The sequence below is a fragment of the Canis lupus genome, chromosome 3 (genome assembly GCF_011100685.1).
Source record: "Canis lupus familiaris isolate Mischka breed German Shepherd chromosome 3, alternate assembly UU_Cfam_GSD_1.0, whole genome shotgun sequence".
In the NCBI taxonomy this organism is placed as follows: domain Eukaryota; kingdom Metazoa; phylum Chordata; class Mammalia; order Carnivora; family Canidae; genus Canis; species Canis lupus.
In genome coordinates this window covers 59,532,905-59,558,180 of record NC_049224.1, presented here as the reverse complement: position 1 = coordinate 59,558,180, position 25,276 = coordinate 59,532,905, and the positions used below count along the sequence as shown (strand labels likewise).

Below are 25,276 nucleotides of genomic sequence, written 5' to 3'. Positions count from 1 at the left end.
CACCTGAAGTATGTGCTGAGGGTAGCACTTAGAGCAAGCACCCTACATAGAGCTAGCACTTCAATGTATCTCAAATTAAGAATTATCAACTTGGGGCAGCCCGGGTGGCTCAGAGGTTTAGTGCCGCCTGATTCAGCCCAGGGCCTGGTCCTGGAGACCTGGGATCGAGTCCCACGTCGAGCTCCCTGTGTGGAGCCTGTTTCTCCCTCTGCCTGTGTCTCTGCTTCTCTCTGTCCATCTCTCATGAATAAATAAATAAATCTTAAAAAAAAAAAAAAGAATTATCAACTTGTTACTTTATGTGCTTTCATCACCAGAATGTAATGTGTATGTGAATCCTGTCTTCTATTTACTGCAGGGCCTCTAGCATTTAGAACAGTTCTTGGCATTTAAAGGAAAACACATTTATTTAATGCATGCTTTTTGGAGGAATTTTCAGAAAGATCACATGAGAATTATTCCTGTACATTTAAAAAAGAGGAAGCCAGGATTCAGAGAGGTTGGGGTGTCCCACCCAGAGATACAGAGGTAAGCAAAAAAGAACCAAGACCTGGGCCCAAGGACCCAGGGCTGCTGCTACCTGGCAGCTGAGAGCACCGTCCCAGAAGGCAGAGGGCAGCTGGAGTGGAAGGACGCAATCCTCCCTGACCCGGTAGAGCAGGTTCCACAAGCCACAGACATTCATCGGGGATTTCTCAAAACTTCTTGGAATCTTGGAATATAAACCCCCAAAGTCCTCCTCCTTCAACACCATACATTGGAACCCTTACTTGTAATTTAGTAATAGTTTCCTGGGGATTCTCGCTCTAACCCTCCTTTGTCTAATTAACAAACGAGACATTCCAAAGTCATTCCGAAGTCATCAGAAATACACTAAAACATGTAGCATTCAGTTCCGAGTGGAACAGATGGGCATCTTTTCCACTGTTCTCTGAGCCAAAGCCACCTTTCACAGAGCACCTGCCAGCTGCCTTGTACTGCATCAGGCACTTCCCATGTGTTCTATGTAAGAGATGAAACTTAGCACAGGAGTTCTTGCTGCTGTGTCATCACACAAAAGCACCACCCAGGCCTGAACCCTACCAAAAGGGTGTTAGAGTCGACACTGCACAGATGGGAAACTGAGTCTTGGTGAGGTTAAGGAATTTGCTCCTTTGCTCCTGAAGGGACATTAAATCCTGGCACTCCTCTGGGGAAGAGAAAGCAAAAATCTTGAATGATTTCTCTAAAGGCTATTTTCTTAGGTATTTCTTTTCAGATCTCCACCCCTCAGAAAGTGGCACACTCCACTGCCATACACATTGACACCAGGCTTCTGACTCTGCTCTGAAAACCCCAGAGGAAAAGGCTAGCCCACTCAGCTGTCACAGGAACACAAAACACAAAACCGCATTCTACAAAGCCGGCCTCCTGTATGACAAAACCCCCTCTCCTACAGGGAACATGAGGCAAGTAAGACACACACTGAGATGTTATTACTGTGAGCAAACAGCAGGCTCAAAATTCCTACTTCTACACACGATTAAAAGTACCCAAGAGGGACGTCTGGGTGCCTCAGCCTTAGGCTCAGGTCATGATCTCAGGGTCCTGGGATGGGGTCGGACTCCTTGCTAGCAGGGAGTCTGCTTCTCCCTCTGCCTCTGCCCCTCCGCCCCTGGTACTCTCTAATAAATAAAATCTTAAAAATACAAGTATCCAAGAGCTAGAAATACTTGGTGTCTCCCTTCCTTCAGATATTACCCAATAGCAACTGATGCTAAAAAGCTGATCCCTAAAAATAGAGGAAACAGTCAACACAAGGGAGCACAGTGAGCATCAGATACCAAATGTATAAAAGCACAGGCCCCAAGAGCTCCTGGCACATGCAGACCCTCGCTGGAGACACGGGACCCTCCCCGTGTAAACTGAGGAATATCCAAAAAAACACTACCCCAAGGAGGCAGAAGATTGCTGAACCATACTAAAACATACACACATAGCAAAAACCAAGCTCCAGTGAGGTCTCCAATTACAAAACCAAGAAAGGCAAGGCTGCAACCACAAACCTGCCCATCATTTGACAAACCTGTCCATTAACAGGAGCGCAGGGGAGACAGCCATGGTGTCTCCTGTAGCCACACAGCTCTGAAAGGCCAGCCCCAGAAGTACGGGCTCTCCCTGTGCCACATTCTTGGCACTGGAGCCACAGGCCCGGGGAGGCACCACAGGCACCCTACAGGCCCTGCTCCACAGAGTCCCGAAGGTTAGGGCACGCAGGAGGGGCGGCCCAGCTGGAAAGGCAAGGGGCGGGGCAGGGAGGGTTCTGACTCCTAACTAGTCACACAGAGGGAGGAGGGCAGGCAGCCAGGGAAGCACAGCCTGTGTGACCCGGTTCCGGGTTCCCAGCACGGCCCTTCCCCCGCATCTCCGCACAGACCCAGAGCCACTCCTTGCCTGTCTGGGTGGGCTAACTAGCCACGAAACCCACAGGCACTTCTGACGGAAGAATGAAGCAAAATCCCATTTGGAGCAATGTCTCCTACATGTCAGACATGGCACTTTGGGAAGAAGCAATCAAGTATTTATGAGTCCAGACACTGTCACATAAATCCCTGGCAAAAACTTGCATTACAACCATCACTGGAGGGGATCCCTGGGTGGCTCAGCAGTTTGGCGCCTGCCTTTGGCCCAGAGCGCGATCCTGGGGTCCCGGGATCGAGTCCTGCGTCGGGCTCCGGGCATGGAGCCTGCTTCTCCCTCTGCATGTGTCTCTGCCTCTCTCTCTCTATGTCTATCATGCATAAAAATAAATAAATCTTAAAAAAAAAAAAAAGAACCATCACTGGAGGATTCTCTCACCTTCATGACTTCAAATACCGTTAAATAGAAAAAAGGGCAAGATCTAACTAACAACTTCAAGGTCAACAAAAATGACCTAATGTAAACCCACAAGAAGTTCCTATAGGTCGGCTCTCCCTTAGGGCGTCACTACGGCATCTTTCAATCATGTGTCAACAACTAGCCCATGGCAAAACAATCGTCCACACACCCCAGCCTGGGTCCTCTAACAATCAGCTCTGGGTATGTGTTCACAACTGCACAGGACACATCTGACCGCAGAAAGTCAACAGGTGGCCATCTCTGGCAAGAGGAGCTGGTGAGGGCCGAAGAGAGAAATTCTACTTCAGCTTTACAAATTTCTGTATTGCTTTAAAAAAAGAGCATGTATTACTTTTGCAATTCAAAAGAAAAAAGAAGATCATGATATCTAAGTGACAACACAGCACGGGAACAATACCAGGCACCTAGTCAGCTGGGCTCTGGGACTGGTCAACAGAATCCTGGCCCCAGCACAACTGATGCTGGACAGGTGCTGACTAATGAATATACTCTGGCACCACGGATCCCAAAGCAGGTACCTGGGCTAGAGGCCGCCTCACCTGGGAAGGGGCAAAAAACACAAATTCTTGAATCCTGCCCAGGCCAAGTGAAGCAACCCAGGGGGCAAGGCCAGCAAGCACTGAATGAGTCTTCCAGGGGCTCTGATGCTCACTCAAGTTTGAGAAGGGCTGTGCTGGCTACATCTATGCCCTCAAAATTCCTGCTATCTTGCTTAAAACTTCTTGTCACTTCCTCCTACCGGAGAAGTCAGGGCCCCATTTCCTGCTGTAGCACACCTGCAGCTCCGGGTAGGGCTAGAGTTACTGATGGTTCATCCAGTGGCTGCAGGGCAGGCAAGCCCTCCCACACCTTGTTCCCCCTCCACCTCTCTCGGGACACATAGTGCTCTCCCATGCTGGCAACCTGCAGCCTCATGTTGCATCCCTCCAAATTCTTCTTCAACTTACAGCATTCAAGTTTTAGCCATTATACCTCAGCAAAAAAAAAAATCCAAAAAGATCTATATTTTAAAAACCCACAAAGAACACACAGGTACAAATGGCCTTACTAGTGAATTCTTCCAAATATTTAAGGAAGAAATACACAGACTCTTTCAGAGAACAAGCCTCTTATTCTTCCCCTCGACTCCGCAAGGAAATCTATTAAGTCATTCAATAAAAACATTTACAGGCATTATTTGCCAAGAAAAAAATGTACTCAACTAGGACTTTCTGAGGCCCCTATGAGGATCACGTGAGATTGTGTGTCTGTCTGTATTTTAAAAATTCCCTTGTGAAGCCTTTTTATTACTTTTTTTTAAAAGTTCATATACAATAGGGACGCCAGAGTGGCTCAGTTGGTTAAGCGTCTGACTTAGCTCAACTCAGATCTTAATCTGAGGATCATGATTTCAAGCCCCACATTGGGCTCCATGCTGGGCAGGGAGCCTACATATATACATAGATTTCATATACAATAAAATTGAGTCCTTTGGCATAGATTTCTGTAAGTTGTAACATACTGGTAGGTTCATTCAACCACTAGAGAAAAATCTTATAGAAACTTGGAGAAATAGGGATCCCTGGGTGGCTCAGCAGTTTAGCACCTGCCTTCAGCCCAGGGTGTGATCCTGGAGTCACAGGATCGGGTCCCACATTGGGCTCCCTGCATGGAGCCTGCTTCTCCCTCTGCCTGTGTCTCTGCCTCAATCTCTCTCTGTGTCTCTCATGAATAAATAAATAAAATCTTAAAAAAAAAAAAAAGAAAGAAAAAAAGAAACTTGGAGAAATAGAAAGCAGAACATGCAACCTGTTTTAGAAACCCAGCATAATCCTGAGGAGGACATTAGAGGAAAGGAAAGTTACAGGTCACACACTTATGAATACAGACAGAAAATACACCCGAGTGGATCAGCGGTTGAGCACCTGTCTTTGGCCCAGGGTCAGAGTCCCGGCCCCAGCACAGCTGATGCTGGACAGGTGCTGACTAATGAATATATTCTGGCACCACAGATCCCAAAGCAGGGTACCTGGGCTAGAGGCCGCCTCACCTGGGAAGGGGCAAGAAACACAAATTCTTGAATCCTGCCCTGTAGAAATTAACTGAATTTCTAGCAAACATTTATAAAATGGAATCTGGAGTCCTGGGATCTGGTCCCACATCGGGCTCCCTGCTTCTCTCTCTCTGCCTATGTCTCTGTCTCTCTCTCTGTCTCTGTGTGTGTGTGTGTCTCTCATGAATAAATAAATAAAATCATTTAAAAAAAAAGAAAAGAAAACTCATAAAAGATTAGCAAACCAAATCAACAATAAGTGTAAAAGGATGATGTATCACAAATGAGTTGGGATTTTTTTCTAAGAATACAAAGTTAGCTTACTTAACATTAGAAAAATACAGTGTTTTGGGTTTTTGTTTTTTTTTTTTAAGATTTTTTTTTCCATTCATGAGAGACAGAGAGAGAGGCAATGACATAGGCAGAGGGAGAAGCAGGCTCCTGCGAGGAGCCCAACGCGATACTTGATCCCAGGACCCCGGGATCACACCCTGACCCGAAGGCAGACACTCAACTGCTGAGCCACCTAGATGTCCTGAAAAATACAGTGTTATTTACCACACAAAATAAAGGACATATAATCATCAACAGATACAGAAAAAAAAGCATTTGATAAAATGCAACACTCATGATTTTTTAAAATCATAAAACCAGGAACCAAAAGGAACTTTCTTAATCTGATAAAAAGTATCTAATAATAAGTAAGGTGTCTCCTAAGAGGGACCCTACAGCAAACAGCACACTCATTGGGGAAATGGTAACAGCTTTCCAAGAGACCCAAGACCAAGACAAGGATTTCTGCCAACACAACTTCAACTCACCATTGCCTGGGAGTTCCTGGCCATGCAATAAGGCAAGAAAACAAAATGAAAAGTATAAGAACTGGAAGAGGTAAACCTCATCCACATGACAGCATATCTTCTACAAAGAAAATCCAGAAGAATTCAAAGATAAACTATTAGAATAATTGAATTTAGCAAGACCACAGGATTCAAGTTCTATATACAAAATTAACTGAATTTCTAGCAAACATTTATAAAATGGAATCTGTAAAACCATCAGAAATTAACAATTACCTTGGAATAAATGTAATGAAAGAAACACAAAGACCTTCACATAAAAAAAAACTATAAAATATTGTGGAGAAATTAAAGAAAACCTAAATAAACAGAAGAAAATGCCACATTCAAAGATCTGAAGTCTTCATATAGTAAAAAAAAAAATCAATGAATTCAATGTAATTACAAACAAAACTACAGATTTTTTTGTAGTAATTGCCAAGTTGATTGTAAAATTTATACAGAAATGAAAAATACCTAGAAGAGTCAAAATAAAGAAGAACAAAGAAGTAGAAGGACTTACTCTATGAGATATCAAGACCTATTATAAGCTATTAATAGTGAAAAACGGAACATATATAGTCACCTGATTCATTTCAAAGGTTCAGTGAGCAGGATGATCTTTACAGTAAATAAACATTAAGCACTACCTCATACTATACACAAAATTAATTCCAATAGATCATGGATCCAGTGGCAAAACAAAACTTCTGGAAGGGAACAAAGAATTTCTTAAACAGGATACAAAAGGCACTAATCATAAAAAAGAAAAGATCCTAAAAACCAGAATTTATTACAATTAAGAACTTTTGAGGGCAGCCCGGGTGGCTCAGTGGTTTAGCGCCGCCTTCAGCCCCAGGTGTGATCCTGGAGACCCAGGATCGAGTCTCGCATCGGGCTCCCTGCATGGAGCCTGCTTCTGCCTCTGCCTTGTGTCTCTGCCTCTCTCTCTCTGTGTCTCTCATGAACAAATAAATAAAATCTTTTTTTTTTTTTAAAAAGAACTTTTGTTAAGAAAGCAAAAAACATTAAGACAATGAAAAAGTAAGCCATAGTGTTGAATATATTCGCAATACGTCCATCTCACAAAGGACTCTTCTCTTGCATATATAAAGTACGCCTACAAGTCAGTGAGACAACTGTAGATACTTCGCCAAAGATTCCAAATGGTCAATAAGATTTGAAGAGGTGCACCAAATCATCAGTCATCAAGGAAATGAAAATGAAAATCAGGTAACCTTTACCCTATCTATCACCAGAATGGCAAAAGCAAACAAAAGGCTAAACAATCCAAATTTTGGAGAGGATATATAGTACCCAGAATCCCTGCGTGTTGCTAGAAATATGAACAATCACCCTGTAGTACAAACACATTGGAAACCACTCAGCAGCATCTACTGAAGCAGACTAAGCAATCCCCCCACCCAGGGATCCATATACCACAACACACATGCAGAGTATTGTGATAAGCGTTCTCCCCATTTTTCAAACTCTAAACAAACCCAATGTCCACCTGTATCTCTACAGAACATGCAGTGGTGTATCTATACATCTGAAACTATAAATAATGAAGTAAGTGAATACTGCTGCTGCAGAGCAACAAGCCAGGTGAATGACACATGAATGGCAAAGCAAGCCAGACACAAAAGTATATGCTGTATGACTCCAGTTATCTAAAGTTAAAACAAACACACACTAATCTATGGTGACAGAAGTCGGAACAGCAGATGCCCTTGGGGAGTGAGATTCTGACAGGGAAGGCATAGGACGGAGACTTCTAGGGGTGTAGGTAATACTCTCCACAGGGCCGATGCGTGAGTGTGCTTCCTTTGTACATGTCACCCTGCACCCCCCTCCAGTCACCGCCAGCTCAACTCCCACCCCTGTCTTCCAGAGCCTCTCTGGCTGATGCACCTCCTCCCCATCACACCTCTCAAGAGCACTCTCACACTCATCTTGAGCAGCGGGCTGGGGAATCCTATCTTAGTGGTCATTTCTGGCTGTGCTGGAGGCCAAGGCACAGCCTATTTGGCCCTTGTATTCCCAGGGCCTGGCAGAAAATCTGCTGGCTAGGAGGCACCACAGGTAACTCATTAACTAACCCTGGCTGGCACCCCAGCCTTGTGCCTCTCACTGCTAAGTCACTGAGTCCAAAACAAGACCCAATGCTCTCCTGTGTCACCACAAGCTCCTTGAGGCCTCCTTCAAACGCTCTTTAACAGCTAAGCGCAGAGGCAGAAGTTCCACAGGACTCTTTCTCTAACATCAGCTCAGGCCAGAAAAGGCAGGGAGAAAACGCCTGTACAATGTCACACACAATGCTATTTTCTTAAGGGGAAAAATACCAATTGATTTTTAATATCCAACTGAAAAGTGGGGAAAAGAAGGAAAGAAGAGCTGCCTGTAAGTGTCACAGAGCAAGAGCTGCCTAACGAATAGCGATAGTTGAAAGATGGGGTGAATGGCTCCATCCTTTCCCCCTTTTTTAAAAGATATTATTTACTCATGAGAGACACAGAGAGAGGTGCAGAGACATAGGCAGAGGGAGAAGCAGGCTCCCTGCGGGGAGCCCGATGTGGGACTCGATCCTAGGACCCTGGGATCACTACCTGAGCCGAAGGCAGACGCTCAAGCACTGAGCCACCCAGGTGCCCCAAGTCCATCCTTTCCATTTTAGGGACCTTAAGAAATAAGATTCAACCAAAGGCACAGAGAGCATGTATGAGACTCAGTGTCAGGCAGACCTGGGCTCAAATGCCAGCTTCCTGGAAAGCTGTCTGACTTTGAGTAAGAAATGAACCACTCTCAGTCTTCCCACCTGCTGAACGGAGTCCCTACCCTCCAGTTACCAGGTATGGGACCATAAAGTACGCTTTTTAAGCAAACCCAGGGTGATTTATTTACCACACAGGGCCAAGGTTCTCACCTCGTTCAACCTCATTCAATCCTAATCCTAGGCATACGCATTATTTTTTTTCATTCAACAAATATATGTGGAGCACACTACGTCCTGGGCACGATGCCAAGAGTACACTGAATGTGATCACTAATGACCAGACACAGGCCCTCAACCTCCCAAGGCTCAGGTGTGATTTTCCTTGTCTTAAAGATGGCCAGGTTCAGAGCTATCACCTTGCCTAAGGTCACACAATAAACCGAAGGGCTCAGATTTGGCCTCAAACGCATACCTTTCACTGGTGGTTCTCAATCCTGGCTGCATGCTCGAACTACCCAGGGAGCTTTTAAAAATTCCTAATGCCCAAGTCTCACCCCAAATAAATGAAAACTTATCTCTGAAGGTGGGGCCTGGACACTAATTTCTTTTCTTGGTTTTCCGGACAATTCTCTTGTGCAGCAAAAGTGCTGAGAACTTTGCTCTTTAACTAATAAATGTTTCCCTTCCTTGTTTCTTTAGTTGATACTTTAATCTATATGAATTTGAGATTAGCCTCTTTCCAGCAGCTTCTGAAAAAAGTGAATTACTATCTTTCAGATTTTGTCTTAAACTACCTCAACAATTGTTAAGTCACAAAAGCAAAACCACACTGTAAACACCTGCCTTATAAAGTGAGCTCTTCTAGGATATTCCAGGCTCTTCTTTCTACTGATCCAGGAAGTAGGGAAATTTTCCTAACCCAGGTGGCTTTCAGAGCTCACCTGAATGTGCCCTCTCCCTCCACTGCAGCAAATCTAGGCCATGCTCCCGGAAGCCAGCCAGCCAGCCGATCCCTATCTTCTCAAATATGGAAAATGCCAGGCCTAGAGCAAGGCACAAAGCAGGCTGTACCCCTGCAGATTAAAAAAAGCCACTCTTATATGCAATTCTAGGAACAGGAGTCCACACTGCACAAGTGGACAAAACCAAGCCACATCTGCTAATGTTCCAGGCTGATAAGGTCCCATTGGTCCTGGGGATGCCAAGAAGGCTTCAGAGAAGAAGAGTTAGTGAGACGGGGCCTCAAAGATGTGCAGAAATGGACCAAGGTGACATGCAGCAGAGGGGAGGCGGGTATCTTAGGCAAAAGCAGGAAAGTGTGAGCCAGCAGTGCTGGGCTCAGGGTGAGTTTCATGAGTCCAAGCAAGGGGACCAGCAGGAGGAGAACAGAAAACCACAAGCATCTCTGCATTCTGTAGACCGCGGTACCCAGGAGGACAAATCCTCCCAACATCAATTCATAGTAACCTGTGGCCAGAGCTATGACAAATTCTAACAGCCCATCAGTCCTCATCGAGACTATCTTCATTCATAAAAGAGAGGCTGGCTTTTCACTGCCAGTAAAGTCACACCATGGTCAGAGAGCACCAGGGTGTTCACATCCATGATAGTGGATAGCAGGTCAGAACTGACCCAGGAGTCAGGACAGCGGTCACAGAAACAAGAAGCACTTATGGGAATCTGTCCTAGGAAATCATAGGAATAGCAGATAACACAAGCTGACATGCACATCAGTCATTTTATCATCCAAAAGCAGGAACAAAATCGATTTCCGTTTTTTTTCTTTTTTTTAATAATAAATTTATTTTTTATTGGTGTTCAATTTGCCAACATACAGAATAACACCCAGTGCTCATCCTGTCAAGTGCAAAATCCATTTCCTTATTGTTGGATCAGTAAATGATTCACTGCATGAAATACCACAAGGACGTTAATAAACATGTGAACACTTTCTAATTATGCGGGGAAATGTCTTCTAGAAGTAAAAATGAGGATACAAAACTGTAGAACAGCATACATTTTTAGGTTTAAAATTCATAAGAGGGGCAGCCCAGGTGGCTCAGCAGTTTAGTGCCGCCTTCAGCCCGGGGCCTGATCCTGGAGACCCAGGATCAAGTCCCATGTCAGGCTCCCTGCATGGAGCCTGCTTCTCCCTCTGCTTGTGTCTCTGCCTCTCTCTCTCTCTCTGTGTCTCTCATGAATAAATAAACCAAATCTTAAAAAAAAAAAAAAATTCATAAGAAGTCTTTAAGGAAATAAGGTAGGAAGGAAAAATTGGTAGTAGGTATAAAGTAGAAAGGGCAAAAATAGAAGGATGAACATAAAAAACCCAAAATTTTCCTGTATATTTTTAAACAAAGGGCAACTTTAAGAAAACATGTGTTTAAAAAAAAAAGTTTATCATCCTTAAAAAAAAAAAAAAAAAAAAAAAAAAAAAAGAAACCCAAAAAACAAAAAACACCAAAAATCTCTCAGAACATTCCAGCTTTGTGGACACCAAAGGTATGGATGCTGCACACATAATCCAAAACCTACACAACTGTGTGACCTGACATGGGAGACTAAACTGTTGGGGAGAGTCTTTTCCCTGTATCTATGACAATAATAAAACTGAAAAAAAAAATAAATTTTTAGATTTAAAAGTATATCAGAAGGCAGCCCCGGTGGCTCAGGGGTTTAGGACCGCCTTCAGCCCAGGGCATGATCCTGAAGACCCAGGATCAAGTCCCACGTCGGGCTCCCTGCATGGAGCCTGCTTCTCCCTCTGCCTGTGTCTCTGCCTCACTCTCTCTCTCTCTCTCTCTCTCTCTGTCTTTCATGAATAAATAAAATCTTTTAAAATTTTTTTAAATAAAATAAAAGTATATCAGATTTTTTACTTTTTAAAATTTATAGTCTACTATCATTCACTTCAGATTATTTACTGTACTTATACTAAGTGTCTGTACCAGCTAGGAAAACAAGGAATAATATGTGGCCCTTGCCTTCAAGAAGCTCACAGTCGAGGCAGTGGCAAGGCTGTCAACGCTGTCTCAGAAGTCCAAGGACTGTGGGATCCAAATGAAGGCCCTGGAAGGGGTTGCAGTGATTGGAGAAGGCTTCCTAGAGGAGGTGTCACATAAGTGGAACCCTAAAGGACAAACAGAAGTTTGCCAGGCAGAAGGAGGAGAATGGGCCAAGGTGCAGAGACAAGACACAGCTGGTTCAGAGAATTCTAAGTATGGCTACAGCACGAAATGGAAGCTGGAGGTCTAAGAGGTAGGCAAGGGTGCACCCAGAATGCTCCTTATGCCGCAACAAGTAGTTTGGTGTTTCTCCTGCATGGGGTGGGAACTACCATTTAGGCAAGAGAATAACAATGCATTCAACTCATCAACTCCAGGCATTTAATTCTCATGAAGGCGGAGGGGGAGGTGGTAAAGAAAAATGATCCTGAAAAATGGCCCATGCTCCCAGCTATTCACCAAACCCACTTCCTCATGTGCTGGGCACTGGCCCCATTTCCCAACCTCCCTGATAGGTGGGCTTGGCCATGTGACCAAGTTCCACCCAAAACACTGCCAGCGGCGCCACATGTACCTGGCTCAGAAAAATCCCCCACCTGGCCCCTTCCTGAGCTCTCCCCTTCCGGGCTTGATGCAGAGGCACCCACAGACCTTAGGGAACAACCACCAGAGCCCCAAGATGGCAAGACCCTGGGAGGGCACGAGCCACAGATGAACTTCCATCATGCCTGTGCCACCACACAGATTTTTAGTTTATTATATAGGAGTGACAACTGCACAAGTAAATACACATCCACATGTTTTCTCCACCAACTCTGACCACTACTCAATTTCTTCTGCTTTAAAAATACCCATTTTCAAAGGAACTTCTAAAAGGACTAAAACCCATTCATTCTGGGATAAGGACTCCTCGGGCGCTAGGACAAAGGCTCACCCAATAGCCAATGTCCTTGTCTGCCTGGCCTTTTGGTCGCTTCTCCCTCCCTAGGCCAGGCTCCCCCTCCATGTCTGCAGTACTCTCCGGTATCTCCCCTCCTGGAGGGAAATGGGTCTCATACCCAAAGCTGAAACCTAAAGGAGGTTAGGACTTAAATAAAATCTTAAAAAAAGGGATCCCTGGGTGGCGCAGCGGTTTGGCACCTGCCTTTGGCCCAGGGCGCAATCCTGGAGACCCAGGATCGAATCCCATGTCGGGCTCCCAGTGCATGGAGCCTGCTTCTCCCTCTGCCTGTGTCTCTGCCTCTCTGTCTCTCTCTGTGTGACTATCATGAATAAATAAAATCTTTTAAAAAAAAATCTTAAAAAAAAAAAAACAAAAAAACAACGAGGGTTCGGATTATTTATTCTTGAGAGACACAGAGAGAGGCAGCGACACAGGCAGAGGGAGAAGCAGGCTCCATGCAGGAGCCCAATGTGGGAGTTGACCCCGGAACTCCAGGATCATGTCCTGAGCCAAAGGCAGACGCTCTACCACTGAGTCACCCAGGCATCCCCAAACCATCATTTTCGAACTCCTGCAGACATGTGCTACTCCTCGAACACTGTGTGCACAGAGCCTGGATTTGAAAAGCCTCTGGCTAGAAGCAAAGAGGAATTAACAGGAAAACCAGACCATTGCAGGCCCCAAACGCCTCTTAGGCAAATCTGGATGACTCATGACTCTTCCATTTACAGAACCTTACAGGAATCCTGCGATAAACCACAACTACTCACAACAAAGAATCAGCAAAACTGAAATCAAAACAACTCTCAGTTACAAACTCTGCTCACTTACCATCAACAGGAACTAGCTGATTTGATGTGGCAATCTAGTAAGATCTGTATGCACACGAAAAATACAGAGTGCAGAAGAGAATTTAATGTTCCCTATGCCAAATATTTAGTGTCCCACCAGCAAAATAAATATACAAACACTTTACAACAGGCACCAATAGGTAAAAAACAGAACAAGACAGCTTTCATTGTTGTTATTCTGTGAACATTTTTTAAGTAGAACAGATTTTACTTTTGCCCAATTGGGCAAAAGATTAATTTGTAAGCAGAAGTAGCTGGTGGCTGGAGAACCGCTCTGCAGGAACAGGGCTGCCTGTGGGTTCTGTTGTGCTCCCACAAAGTGTCTGGGATTTCCTACTGAATCACCCCTCCCAGGGTCAGCCTGACCATAAAAAACCTCACCGAGGACAAAAAGAACCTCACCTAAACATAGACATCTGGGAGTTCCCATAAAGACACAGCATATGATTTCCCCATAATGCCAGAGCACAGAGGGTGCTGCATAAACTCGGAAATCCTGCACAAAACACATACATTCTTCTTTCTCCCACTCCCCAAAACTAAACTACCTTGCTTACAGGTGTGGAAAAAAAAAATTTAAGGACGTATTTATTTTAGATAGAGAGAGAAAAGGAGAGTGAGTGCAGTAGGAGAGGGGAGGAGGCAGACAGAAACTTAAGCAGACTCAGAGCAAAGCATAGAGCCTGACATGGGGCTCAAACTCATAGCCCTGAGATCACAACCTGACTCACCCACTTAACTGGCTGTGCCCCACAGGCGTGAAATTTCTATGAGCACCAGCACCTGCCAGAAATCAGGGCAGAAATGCTACAGAGAAACCAGTGCAGCCTGCAAGGTTTATCAGGAACACCATCTGGCTCTCCAACAGGATATAAGCAGATGTGCAGGCCGAAAAAGTTTTCTCAGTTCAGTGCATGCCACTCCTTTAAAAAAAAAAAAAAAGATTTTATTTATTTATTCACAAGAGACACAGAGAGAGAGGCAGAGACACAGGCAGAGGGAGAAGCAGGCTCCCTGCAGGGAGCCCGATGCAGGACTTGATCCCAGGACCCCGGGATCCATCCTGGGCTGAAGGCAGATGCTCAACCACTGAGCCACCCAGGTGTCCCAGGTCACGCCACTTCTGACAGAAACCGCCCCTAACACCCCACAGTGAAGATGTCTGCCCTCCCCATCTGAGACAGATGGGAATTTCAATGTCTGCACCCAACAAGAAGTGGCTGAGCTTTAAAGGTTTCTTTCCTCAAACAGAGAGAAGTCTTCTAACCCACCCAAGGGAAGGACAACAGGTCATCAGACCCAACTGGGACACAGAACATTTTCGTGTTCCCCTAGGTTCACATCCAGTACAGAACAGGAAAGCCGAGCTGGTAGCCAGTTCTCACTTGAGTCATCAATCACAAAAAGGAAGTCAGTCAATCTCGTTCCCTCTTCAGGACTGATTAAATCCTTAGTTTATCGGTTTTCCCTTTTCTGCTGCTCAGCTCCTGGACAGGAGCATTACTAGCATTCACTAACTCCTTTGCTCATTCAAGCAAAAAGCAGGAAAGAGATCCTTGATAAATTCTAGTGAGGTCGCAGCACATCAATCACCATGCCAAGCACTCTGCACGCTCTGCCTTGTTATCGCCATTTCAGAGCTAAGAAACCAAGGAAAATAGAGCCACATGCCCAGCCACCTGCCAGAAGGGCAAGACAGATCACTGCCCTCTCTGAACGCCCTCCGAGTCCTTGGTCTCCAGGCTAGAGGCACCACAGGACGCCTCAGGGGTGCAAGCCCCTCCACCTCCACTGTGTGCAGTTCCCCAGATACTGAAATGTGCCCTAGAGCTCAGAGGCAGTGTGAGACAGGACCTCGAGTGGGATTCTCAACACCCTGCAAGGCAGCTGTCGGCCCTCCCCACTGGGCCTGCCTTACTCACATGCCACCTTGCCTCAGCCTCCTGCCCTCTCCCAGGGGTCCCAGCGGATGGTTCTTTCTGCAGGCTTCCCTCGGCTTCACGTACTTCATATCGGATTCGCTTCTTTCACAACCACCGTGTGCTGCTTTAATACATCCCCACAAGAACAAAGGCTAAAAATTAAATCGCAGATTGCCACCCTGACTGGCCACTACTACCAAACAGAACTTCCCACAAGGTTGCAAAAGCACAAATCTGAGCTCTTCAATGAGGTGGCCCCTGGGCACAAGAATGTGGCTTCTGCGGCTGAGGAGTGAGATTTCCAACTTTAATCCAGTCTAAATTGCCATGCATGGCTAGCAGCTAACACATTGGACAGCACAGGCAGCAATCATGCCCCAATCTAAGACCCCAGATGAAGGAACAGGTGATGCCCAAGCGCACAGAAGGTACCAAGGGGCCAGGGGCACGAGCCCACTGGTTTCTGCTTCTCAAGGAGGCTGGGACCCCCGTGGCCTACCATCCCTCACTCCTCTTCTGACACCCTGCGATTATTTCTCCCTACCACCTAAAGCCTGATACATGCAGCATCTCTTGCAACCATGTGCCCACTGTGAACTACAAGTGGCACCTGTTCCTTTTATTTGGGGGGACAGGGCTGTTGGTGGCTGCATTGTCAGCACTGGGTACCGGGGAGGTGTTCCCTGAGGACAGATAGGGCATCTCAATTCAACTATCTGACAAATATTTACTGAGTTCCAACTAGGTGCCAGCACAGGATGAGTAAGATGCAGCCCTTGAGGGGGGCCCAAGCTTGGGGGGCAGATTCGGGGGCTGGAGAAGACCACCTGCCCGAGTCCCCATTTGACACATGGGATACAGCAACTTGCTGCCAGTGCAGGGGGAGTAAGTGGCAGAGTAAGGGCAACACCCACCCCTGCTGACATCTATGAGGCTCCACTGCGGCCTCCACAGCCCTTCCCACACGGGGCCAGGAAATGGCAGCTGCTGTGACCTCCCTGAACATCCGGGTCTTCACCTGCACTGCACTCCATGCTGACCTCAAGTGGCTCCGGCCCCAACAGACACTCCGGAAGCGTGAATGCAGCAGAGGTCGGGCCCAACAGAAGGACAGCAGCCAAAGCCACAGCACCTGTGCAGTTTCTGTGACGCACCTCACCCCCTCCCGATGTGAACAGGGCACATTGGGGCACACAGAAGGCACGTGAGGCTGGTCCTCACATAGAGGCTGGAGGGAACCTGACCATGGTTAAGCAACTGCAAAAATGACACAAGGATGCAGATCCTAAGAGGAGCATGGAGAAGGTGGTCCTGCATGGGAAAGCTGCCCCCTCACTAGTCTACAGGCAAAGCCTGAGGCAGGGATGCTGTCGGGGCTGGTGCCAGGTGGGGAATGTCAAAGGAACATCGACCCGAGCAGCCAGCTGGAGTGAGGACAGAGGCCCCTGGAGAAGGCCAAGGGCTGAAGAAGAGGAAGTGGTGGCCCACACCCAACATGATGATGGTCCATGTTCCTCCTGGACATTTCCTGTTGGCATTTCCTTCCCCTCTTGCCATCCTGGCCCGGGCCTCTCCAGAGGATCACATGAGGTTGTGTCCACTCCAAGGCACAGTGCCCACAGCAGGGCACCCCATGCCAAACTCTCCCTCAGGACATTTTGCTGTTCTAAATGGGAAGAAGCACCCGTCATTAACAACAGTGCTTCCCCCTGCTCCAGCACCAGAAAGGGGGAGAATGAAGGCGCTTTGGCCTCCTTTCTTCAACCCTCCCTGGAGGATTCACCAGATGCAGCGGGAACAGCACATGACTGCCCAGGGTAGAACTTTGCTGTCAGACCAGGGCAGGGGCCAAGGTGGCAGCTGACCCTCCAAGCTCCACTGCCAACTAGCTGTGTGACCTAAGCCCATTTATCCACACAATGAAGGCATCCTACTACCCTCAGGCCTGGATCTTCCCAACTTGTTCTTCTAATTACTCCACCAACCAAGGTCCCCACTGGTCCATCCTCCTTCTGCTGCCACTCACCCTGACATCCCCCAGGCCAGGTAACACTCTGACACACTCCCTCACACTGCCTCCCCTCATTTCACCCTACTCAACACAATTACCACCATGCCCCCCAACATGCCTGTGCCCAGCACAGGTACCCCCAACAGGCACACTGCCTGCTGTCTAACCTCAGAGCCAGATCCTGCCCCCCTCCACTCCTGCAATCACACTTCCCCATCCTATTCCCCCTACAGCCACTTTCACATCTCTTCCTTCATCACACCTCCCCTCCTGTACCCCATGGGCCCATCCCCAGCCTCACCGTCAGCAGAGGACCCTGCTCCCTACTTCACAAGAAAACGCACTTCCTGGAGCAGCAGGAACTCTCACTCACTGTGGGTGGGAATGCAAAATAGGATGGCTGCTCTACAAGCAGTTTGGCAGTTTCTTATGAAATTAAACACACTCTTAGATTTGATCCAGCAATCAGGCTCCTTGGTGTTTACCCAAAGGAGTTGAAAACTTGTCGACACAAAAACCCGCACATGAGTCTTTACAGCCACTTTATTCCTAATTGCTAAATCTTGGAAGCAACCAGGATGTCCTTCAGTAAATGAATGGAAAAATAAGTGGTCTGTTCCAGACAATGAAGTATTATTTGGTGCTAAGAAGAAATGAGCTACATCAAGGCATGAAAAGACAGGGAAAAACCTTAAATGAACATTACTAAGTGAAAGAAGCCAATCTAAAAGGCTGCGCTGTTAGGATTCCAGCTACATGACATTCTGGAGAAGAGAAAACTATGGAGGCAGGAAAATCAGTGGTTGCCAGGGGTGTGTGGGGAGGGAGGGAGGAACAAGTAGAGCAGGGAGGCTGTCCAGGGCAGTGAGGCTCCTCTGTTTGATACTGTAACGATGGATCCGTGTCATTATGCACGGAATACACAACACCGAGAGTGACCCAGATGTGAAGTGTGGACTCTGGGTGATGATGACGTGTCAGGGCAGGTCCAGTGACTGTAAGAGGTACGTCTCTGGGAAGGATGTTGATATGGGGGAGGCTCTACCTCTACTGGCAGCTGGGGATTCTATGGGAACTCTGCACTTTCTCTCTTTTTTTTTTTTTTTTCAACTTAGATTCCACACCCAGCATGGGGCTTGAACTAACGGCCCTGAGGCCCTGAGATGAAGTCGCATGCCCTACAAACTTAGCCAGCCACATGCCGTCAACCCTACACTTTCTGCTTAATTTCTCTGTGATATAAAATTGCTCTTAAAAAGTCTATTAAAAAGGGAAATATGTTGAAACTAAAAATCTATATTCGCACACACAGAAAAATAATGACATGGCACTAAAAAATAACAAAGCAGTCCACCTGCACTAAATAAAAGAAAGTGAGGACTCCCACAGACCTCATGGCCACATCTGTCCTCCAGCCTCTGCACCCACATCCTCTGCTTTACCGCTTCTTAGTCTGGAGGATTCCACACAGCTAAAGCCAGTTTGTCCACGTGAGCACCAGATCTCATGCCTTCAGATGCCACTGAAGGACACGCTCCGTAAGTCCTCCTCTCTCTAGTTATGTTTGCTTCTATTATTTTCCAGGTGAACAAAACACCTATTTCTCCAGTCTTCAAAAAAAAAAAAATCTCATGCCACTTCTTCCTCCAGCTGTCACCACATCTGTCTTTGCTGTTAGCAGCTTCCCTCCTCTTGCTCTTTCTCAAACCCCATGCTATTCCCCACCTCATCCCCTCTCCAGCTTCCAGTATACCAACCTGGCCCCCTACTTCTCCAGCCTCCCTTGAATTTGGGTATAAACTATGACTACATTGAGACAGTTGCTCCCATGTCAGGTTATGTCGTGTGGCACAGATCACTTCAGGAAAGGGAGATTATTCTTGGTTGGCCTTACCTAATCAGTGAGCCCTTAAAAGCCAACTGGAGCCCTCCCTGGCAAAAGAGGCTCAAAGTGTGAGAAGGACTCTACACAAGGGGAACTCTCCACTGCTGGCTCTGGAGACTGAGGGGGCACTACAGGAAGGAGCTACAAGCAGCCCCCACCTGACGGGCATCAAGGAACCAAGGGCTCAGTCCTCAAACCTCTGCCAACAATCAATCGACTGAGCTGGAAGCTGACAGCTCCTTACTCAAGCCTCTAGACCCCATTAGCTGGCCAGTGCCTTGGTTCCGTCCTTGCAAGAGCTCAAGAGAGAACCCAGCAGTGTGACCACAAGCCTCTGATGTTTTAATCCACTATTTGGTTACTTGTCATGCACCACGTACATAGATATACATATCTACATAAACTACATAAACTGTCTACATAAACTCATAGATGACTAGTATGACTCCTGTGGTCAGGTCTGCAGCTGCTCTCCCCACTGTGAGCCAAAGGCAGCCCTACCATGGCCCACAGGCCAGCACAGGACCTGCTCCTGTGTCCTCATCTCCACTCCCCCGGCACATGGCTCACTTGGTCTGGCACATGGCCTCTGCACTGCCCTCTACTCAGCAGGCCTACCTGGGCCCTTCCCTGCCTGTCTCTGCCAGGGGTCTGCTGGGTCAACTTCCCCAGCCCTTCATCTCTGCTTCAGTCTCTCTTGCTCCAGCACCTGGCAGGCCCCGCTTTGGGGGCCCCGCTGACCAGCCTGTTGTATAGCCCGGCCTAGCCAATCTCTCCTCCTGCCTCTCTGCCTCATTTTCCCCATGGTGCTGATCTGCCAACATCTGTTCTCCATTTACTTACTATGGGTATTAGCCGCCTCCTCCCACTAGACTAGATGGTCCTCAAGGACAAGGGCCTTTGTCTTGTCCACAGACAAATCCTAAACACCTAGAACCATGCTTTGGCAAATGGCAGATGCTCAGGAAATACTTCTTGAAAAAATGCATGATGAGAAACATATTTAAGGGCCCAGCACAATGCCTGGCACACTGCAGGCACTTGAGAACCTGTGTTTGTGATTTGCTGCCAAAAGGAAACAAGCGAAGCACAGCAAAACACAGGCAGGCAGTGCAGCATACCCCTGAACTTGGCGGTTCTAAGCACAGCCATCCTGCTGCCAGACTGGCTCTCCCAACAGTTTCTGCAGCAGCAGGTGTCCCATGTGGACAGCTGGCCGCCTGTGGCTCCTGCTCGGTACATCTGCAGGGCAACACCATTCACTGCACCCTCCCCAAACTGGAAGAACTACATCAAAATGAGGTTCACCTGGAGCCAGAGCACCCATGACCTCCCAGGTGCCGAGACAATGGTTGGTAGCAGCTTGGTGGTTGTCAGTGGTTGGAAAAGAAAGGCACGCATTCCATAATCAAGGCATTGAGTTGCTACAAGTCTACCTGGTGCATGAAGTCCCACTTCAAGTGGAGTTCCACTCCAAGAGGAGCTGAAACCCTGGGAGTACACTGATCCAAACAGGGCCAGAGGACCCAGGCTATGCGAGTGCCGACAAAAACATTCAAAACACAAAGGACAACACTCTGAATAATCAAGACACCTCATGGATGTGTGGTTAGTATAACAGCAACCACCCTCCTAGTATCCTTATTAAATCTTCTCTGCTTCTCTCACACTCATGGCCACCCAGGCCTGCCCCTGATTCTGCTCTGCCCTCCCCAAAAGCCAGCCCAGGAAGGCCTTACCCAGGCTCACTCCGGGAATCCCACACGGTGAGAGGGAAAGCATCCTCATCCTGCTCATACACCATGCCCTTTTCCCATGAAGGAACTTCCATGCCCTGAGGGGACTCACAGAGCTGACCTCCCAGCATAGGTCTCTGCTGCCTGTCCCTGTGCAGTGAACCTGCCTGCTCTTTCTAGTGACACACCCGCATAGCCTGCACTGAACCTGGCTGCAGCTCAGCTCCTCTTGCTCTCCCAGTCCCAGGTACCCCTGCAACCAACATGTGATGACGGCACACATGTCACAAGAGGCAGCATAGGGGGAACCTGGTTGGCTCAATAGGTAGACCATGCAACTCTTGATCTCAGGGAGGTGAATCTGAGCCCACACTGGGAGTACAGATTATTTGAAAATAAGAATAAATGTTTAAAAAGAGGTAGTGTAGTGTCTTTTGTAAAAGGAGTGGGGACTTTGGAGTTGAGCACATGAGTCTATGTCCAGTGGGGAGATGGTGCCCAGGAGCCATGAGGCAGCTACTGGCCACCCCAGGAGCATGACAGAGCCCCCCTCCCCAGGGAACACCTGTGCAGAACTTTATGTTACTGTCTGGCTCTTACGTGCTTTGAGTTTGGGGGTCTAAACGTGGTCTTACAAGCCCTGCCCAATCTGGACTCTCCATACCTGTCTGGTCACCTCTCCTACCCCTGTTCTCCATCCTGAGGACCTCAGGCCATGGTGCTTTCCCAGAAATGCTGAGCTTTTTCCTGCTCCTATGACTTTACACATGTTGATCCTTCTGCCTAAGGTCACTATCTCCACCTTGTGCACACGGAAGACATTTACAAAGGCCCATTGTCCTCTCAGCCCCTGAATTTCTTTCTGGACTTCCCCAGGGACTTGCTGCTGTGTTCATGTCTCTCTTCAGACCGTCATCACACCACACAGGACCTTCCACAGAGGCCTCCTATCTCCTCCTTCCCTCGTTGCCTGGCACTCGTAGCTCAGCACCTGGATCACACCGCTCCTTTTCCTTTTCACAGCTCTGAAAGGAAGGTGCCCTCAGCACATTCTGCAAGCAAGGACACTAAGCTGACCCAAGACCACATACCAGCAAATAGCCAGATCCAGTGAACACCAACCAGGGCTCTTCCTGGGTATGGTAGTGTGCGTACACATGTGTGCATGGGTATTCATGTGCATACACACATATGGAAAACCAGAGTCAGGCAAAAAGAAATAACACAGACACTGGTATGCCTCCTACATGCTTGGTGCTTCACATCCACATACACTTCCTCCCTTTGACAGTGAACTTATTTCTATTTTCCAGATGAGAAAGCTAAGTTCACAGACTTACACCCTGTGCCATGGCTGTATCCCCCACAGGCTACTTCTCGCCCCCTGCCTCAGTCTCTAAACCTATGAGTAAAAATTACAGAACTTACCCAAATCCATCAGCTTTCAGTGCAGGTTACAGAAACCACTCAAAAATGTTTAAGCAGAAAGGATATAACTCAAGGACTTAGAGGATTTCAAAATCTTTATAAGGGTTGAAGTCATTGGCTCTCAACTGGGCCCCAAGCACAGCTCCCCACACAAGACAGCATTGACACACCCAGGCAGCTGCTGCATCAGAGCTGCCACTAGAACTAGGGAATTCCAGAACATGGCAGGATTGGGAAGCCACTGCCACGGCCTCCTCCTCCACTGTGGGTGCCCCTCAACAGTCAGGGAATAAACATGGGGCTGAGCCACACCATTGCTGGACAGGAGAAATCAGTATAAAGGGGGAAGCGTCACGGTCTCCTTCTAGTTCTGCCTCAAGCCTCTTATCAAGGGAGAATTTGATGGCAGCCAATTCCTACCCAGAACCCCACCTCCAAGAGACTCTGAAAACACACAATTTTAATTCTCCAGCTACCATGGGAAGGAAAGTGCCCTTTGGCTGGTGGCGTGGAGGAGAAACAAGCCCACAGAATCTACCTACCACACCATACTCTCTCCTATGGTCAGGTCACTGAAGATCAAGCAAGGAAACCATGTCCACGGGCTAAGAGTGATACCTGGCAAGCATGGGACACTGCCTGTGACTCCCTGTGCCAGGGGCACCAGCTAGAGAATGTCCCTGACGTATATCTGCCCTGTTAGTAAACAAACTCACCTCTCTAAAAAGAAAGCAAGGAGGGGATGCCTGGGGGGCTCAGCTGGTCGTGTCTGACTCTTGGTTTCGGCTCAGGTCATGATCTTAGGGTTGTAAGATGGAAGGAAACCCGTGTTGGGCTCTGAGTTGGGTCTGGAGCCTAAGATTCTCTCTCTCTCACTGCCCTCTGCCTGAGTGCCACCTCTACCTTTCTCTCTCTCTCTCTCTCAAAAAAAAAGAAAAAAAATAGTTTCTTAAAAAAAAAAGGCAAGCAAGGAACACATTTCTTCCTCAGCACTGTTCATGTCACTTTCCAAGTTATCAAATCCCCAAAACCTAGAACGGTACAGGGGCTAAAATTTTAATCAAACACATTAACACCAAGTCAAAACACCATAAAGGTTTACTATTCTTAAACCAGTGGTTTCACATCTTTATTGCAGACCCCTAAAAACAGTGGGATCATATATGAATCCCCAACAGAAGCAGAGAGCAGGGCCAGAAACCTAAGCTGCACACAGGAGTTATGCTCTGCCCAGAGCTTCTTCTACATACTGTCTCATTTAAGACTCTATCAGGGGATCCCTGGGTGGCTCAGCGATTGAGCACCTGCCTTTGGCCCAGGGCATGATCCTGGAGTACCAGGATCGAGTCCCACATCAGGCTCCCTGCATGGAGCCTACTTCTCCCTCTGCCTGTGTCTCTCATGAATAAATAAATAAAATCTTAAAAAAAAAAAAAAGACTCTATCCACTCTTTACAAGAGGCACAATGAGCCCCCACCACCCAGTACACGGGGGATCACAAAAGTTGGGGGAGTTCTTGAGGTCACACAGGTAAAAAATGGTTTGAACCTGGGTCTGAGCAGTTCCAGGTCCCCCAGCACACTCCTCGCCTGTGTTACATGTAGGTCACCTCTGCTGGGGTAAGCCAGATGCAGACTGTGACCCAAGGGGCTCTCCACCAGGTGGGGAAGCACACCAGAAAAGTGCATCATCACAGCTCTTTGAACACAGGAGCACCACACCTCCTAGCCTCCGGCAAGCTGCTCCCTTTCCCTCAGCTTCCCTCCACAAGCCGCTTCTCATTCTTCCACTGCAGTGCAAGCATCGCTGCTCAGCAAGGACACCCAGACCATCTCTGCTGAGAGCTGCATAAAGGGCCGCCAAAGCAGCGGTAAGTGGTCAAAGCTGATTATTACCTTCCAGGCCAGTGCAGATTAGCGGCCTTAAATCCTCACCTTCACAGAAACAATCTATATCCTATGAGAAACATGTGTATTACTGCATCCCCCTTGTCTTTGCTGTCCAGGTATCTACACAAATACTGTTAAAACTACATGGGAGAGGCACCTGGGTGGCTCAGTCGGTGAAACACCCGTCTTCCGCTCAGGTCATGATCCCAGGGTCCTGGGATGGAGCCCTGCATCGGGTTCCCTGATGGGGAGTCTGCTCCTCCTTCTCCCTCTGCCCCTCCCCCTGCTCCTGCTCTCTCCCTTTAATAAATAAATAAAATCATTAAAATAGTAATAGTAGGGGCACCTGGGTGGCTCAGTAGTTGAGTGTCTGCCTTTGGCTCAGGTTGTGATTCCAGGGTCCTGAGATCAAGTCCCACATCAGGCTCCCTGCAGGGAGTCTGCTTCTCCCTCTGCCTCTCTGTGTCTCATGAATAAACAAATAAATTAATCTTTAAAAATAATAGTAAATAAAATAATAAAATAAAAATACACAGGAGGCATAGAATCCCTTAAACACAGTCGCTCCCTCCAAACAAGAAGAGGATCCTACTCAAATTACATTAGTAAATTTTCTTCAAGGAAACAAACACCAACATTTACAACCTACCAGCAGGATGGTTCTCAAAGGCTGGGTGATTTTGTCCACTCTTCCAACCCCTCCCTTCCCAGGATATAAGGTGATGCCTTGCTGCATAACTGGGAAGTGGTCCTGGCATCTAGTGGCTACAGGCCAGGGAGGCGGCTAGACAGCCTTCAATGCACAGGACGGCCCCCACGACAAAGATTCATCCATCCCAAAACATCAACAGTGCAGAAATCCTGACTTAACTTTTTCAACAACTTTTGATTAAAGTCAGTACCATATTAGAAGAACTAGAGAAAATTTCACAAAAATGTGTTTCTCAGAAATGACATTGACATTAGAATCATAGATTGCTACTACTTACCAGGCAATGTGCTAGATGCTTTCTTTATCTACTTGATCTCTAACCTTAGGCAGTCTTATGCTCCATTTAAGGCTCAGAGAAGAATGAACTAACTTGCCCGAGGTTACACAGCTTGTAAGTGGGAGAGCTCACACTGAATCTAGCCAGTA

At 47.3% G+C, this 25,276-nt stretch overlaps 1 protein-coding gene across 7 annotated transcripts in view; it reads right to left on the bottom strand.

Moving 5' to 3' along the window:
• The window catches only part of TBC1D14 (TBC1 domain family member 14), a 104,977-nt gene that overhangs the window by 64,553 nt on the left and 15,148 nt on the right, over positions 1–25,276 (bottom strand). Inside the window, exon 1 of one of the 7 annotated variants that reach the window (XM_038533092.1) lies at positions 2,066–2,226. The exons of the other annotated variants lie outside the window; for them this stretch is intronic. Within the exon in view, the coding sequence (XP_038389020.1) occupies positions 2,066–2,100 (35 nt within the window). The 5' untranslated portion in view covers positions 2,101–2,226. Of the gene's footprint in view, positions 1–2,065; positions 2,227–25,276 lie in introns of those variants that run through there. 7 annotated transcript variants of the gene reach the window in all.